This window comes from Otolemur garnettii, unplaced genomic scaffold (genome assembly GCF_000181295.1).
Source record: "Otolemur garnettii isolate 467f Iridium unplaced genomic scaffold, OtoGar3 scaffold00003, whole genome shotgun sequence".
Classification (NCBI taxonomy): Eukaryota; Metazoa; Chordata; class Mammalia; order Primates; family Galagidae; genus Otolemur; species Otolemur garnettii.
In genome coordinates this window covers 37,581,446-37,582,616 of record NW_003852398.1, presented here as the reverse complement: position 1 = coordinate 37,582,616, position 1,171 = coordinate 37,581,446, and the positions used below count along the sequence as shown (strand labels likewise).

General features: G+C 46.9%; 1 protein-coding gene across 1 annotated transcript in view; it reads left to right on the top strand.

Moving 5' to 3' along the window:
• Positions 1 to 1,171, top strand: part of KDM3B (lysine demethylase 3B) — a 93,381-nt gene that overhangs the window by 84,973 nt on the left and 7,237 nt on the right. Inside the window, exon 21 of the mRNA XM_012807071.2 lies at positions 60 to 236. Within this exon, the coding sequence (XP_012662525.1) occupies positions 60 to 236 (177 nt within the window). The remainder of the gene's footprint in view (positions 1 to 59; positions 237 to 1,171) is intronic.

The following is a 1,171-nucleotide window of genomic DNA, read 5'->3' as shown; positions in this document are numbered from 1 at the left end:
TCTCAAAAAAATAAATACATTTTAAATTTTCTTTCTTTGGATGTTTATGATGGCTTCAGGTTGGAGAAGAGCAAGGCCAAGAGAATCCTCCTGATCATGACCCAATTCATGACCAAAGTTGGTACCTGGACCAGACCCTCCGTAAGCGACTCTATGAGGAGTATGGTGTGCAAGGCTGGGCCATTGTGCAGTTCCTTGGTGATGCTGTCTTCATACCTGCTGGAGCCCCACACCAGGTAGGTTCCCTTAGGGGAAGGGTTCAGCAGTTCCATGGGCTTCCTTATTTCTCCCTTTCTTGCTAATCTAAAAAGAGATATAAATGGCTATATTAGATCAATTTCTCTTAAACTAATAACTTATGTTTTGGTTTTCAATTTTCTTTTTCTTTTTCTTTTTTTGAGACAGAGCCTCAAGCTGTTGCCCTAAGTAGAGTGCCGTGTCATCACAGCTTACAGCAACCTCCCACTCCTGGGCTTAAGCGATTCTCTTGTCTCAGCCTCCCAAGTAGCTGGGACTATAGGTGCCTGCCCCAACACCCAGCTATTTTTTTAGCTGTAGTTGCCATTGTTATTTGGCAGGCTCGGGCTGGATTCAAACCCTCCAACTTTGGTGTATGTGGCTGGTGCCTTAGCCATTTGAGCTACAGGCGCAGAGCCTGGTTCAGTTTTCTTACTTGTAATTCTTGTTTTTTTGAGAGTCTCCCTTTTGTCGCCCTCAGTAGAGCACTGTGGCATCACAACTCACAGCAATCTCCAACTCTTGGACTCAAACAATTCTCTTGCCTCAGCTTCCCAAATAGCTGGGATCACAGGCACCTGCCAAAACACCAGACTGTTTTTTTTTTATTGCAGTTGTCATTGTTTTAGCAGGCTTGGGCCGGGTTCGAACCTGCCAGCCTCCGTGTATGTGGCCAGCGCCCTGCCACTGAGCTACAGGCCACCCTTCTTACTTGTAATTTTAATGCTTGTTTTAAAAATTTTAAGCAAGGCCAGGCACAGTAGCTCACACCTGTAATCCCAGCACTCTGGGAGGCTGAGGGGCACGGATGGCCTGAACTCACAGGTTCAAGATCAGCCTGAGCTAGAGTGAGACTCCTGTCTCTAAAAGTAGCTGGGCATTGTGGTGGGCGCCTGCAGTCCCAGCTACTTGGGAGGCTGAGGCAAGAGAATTG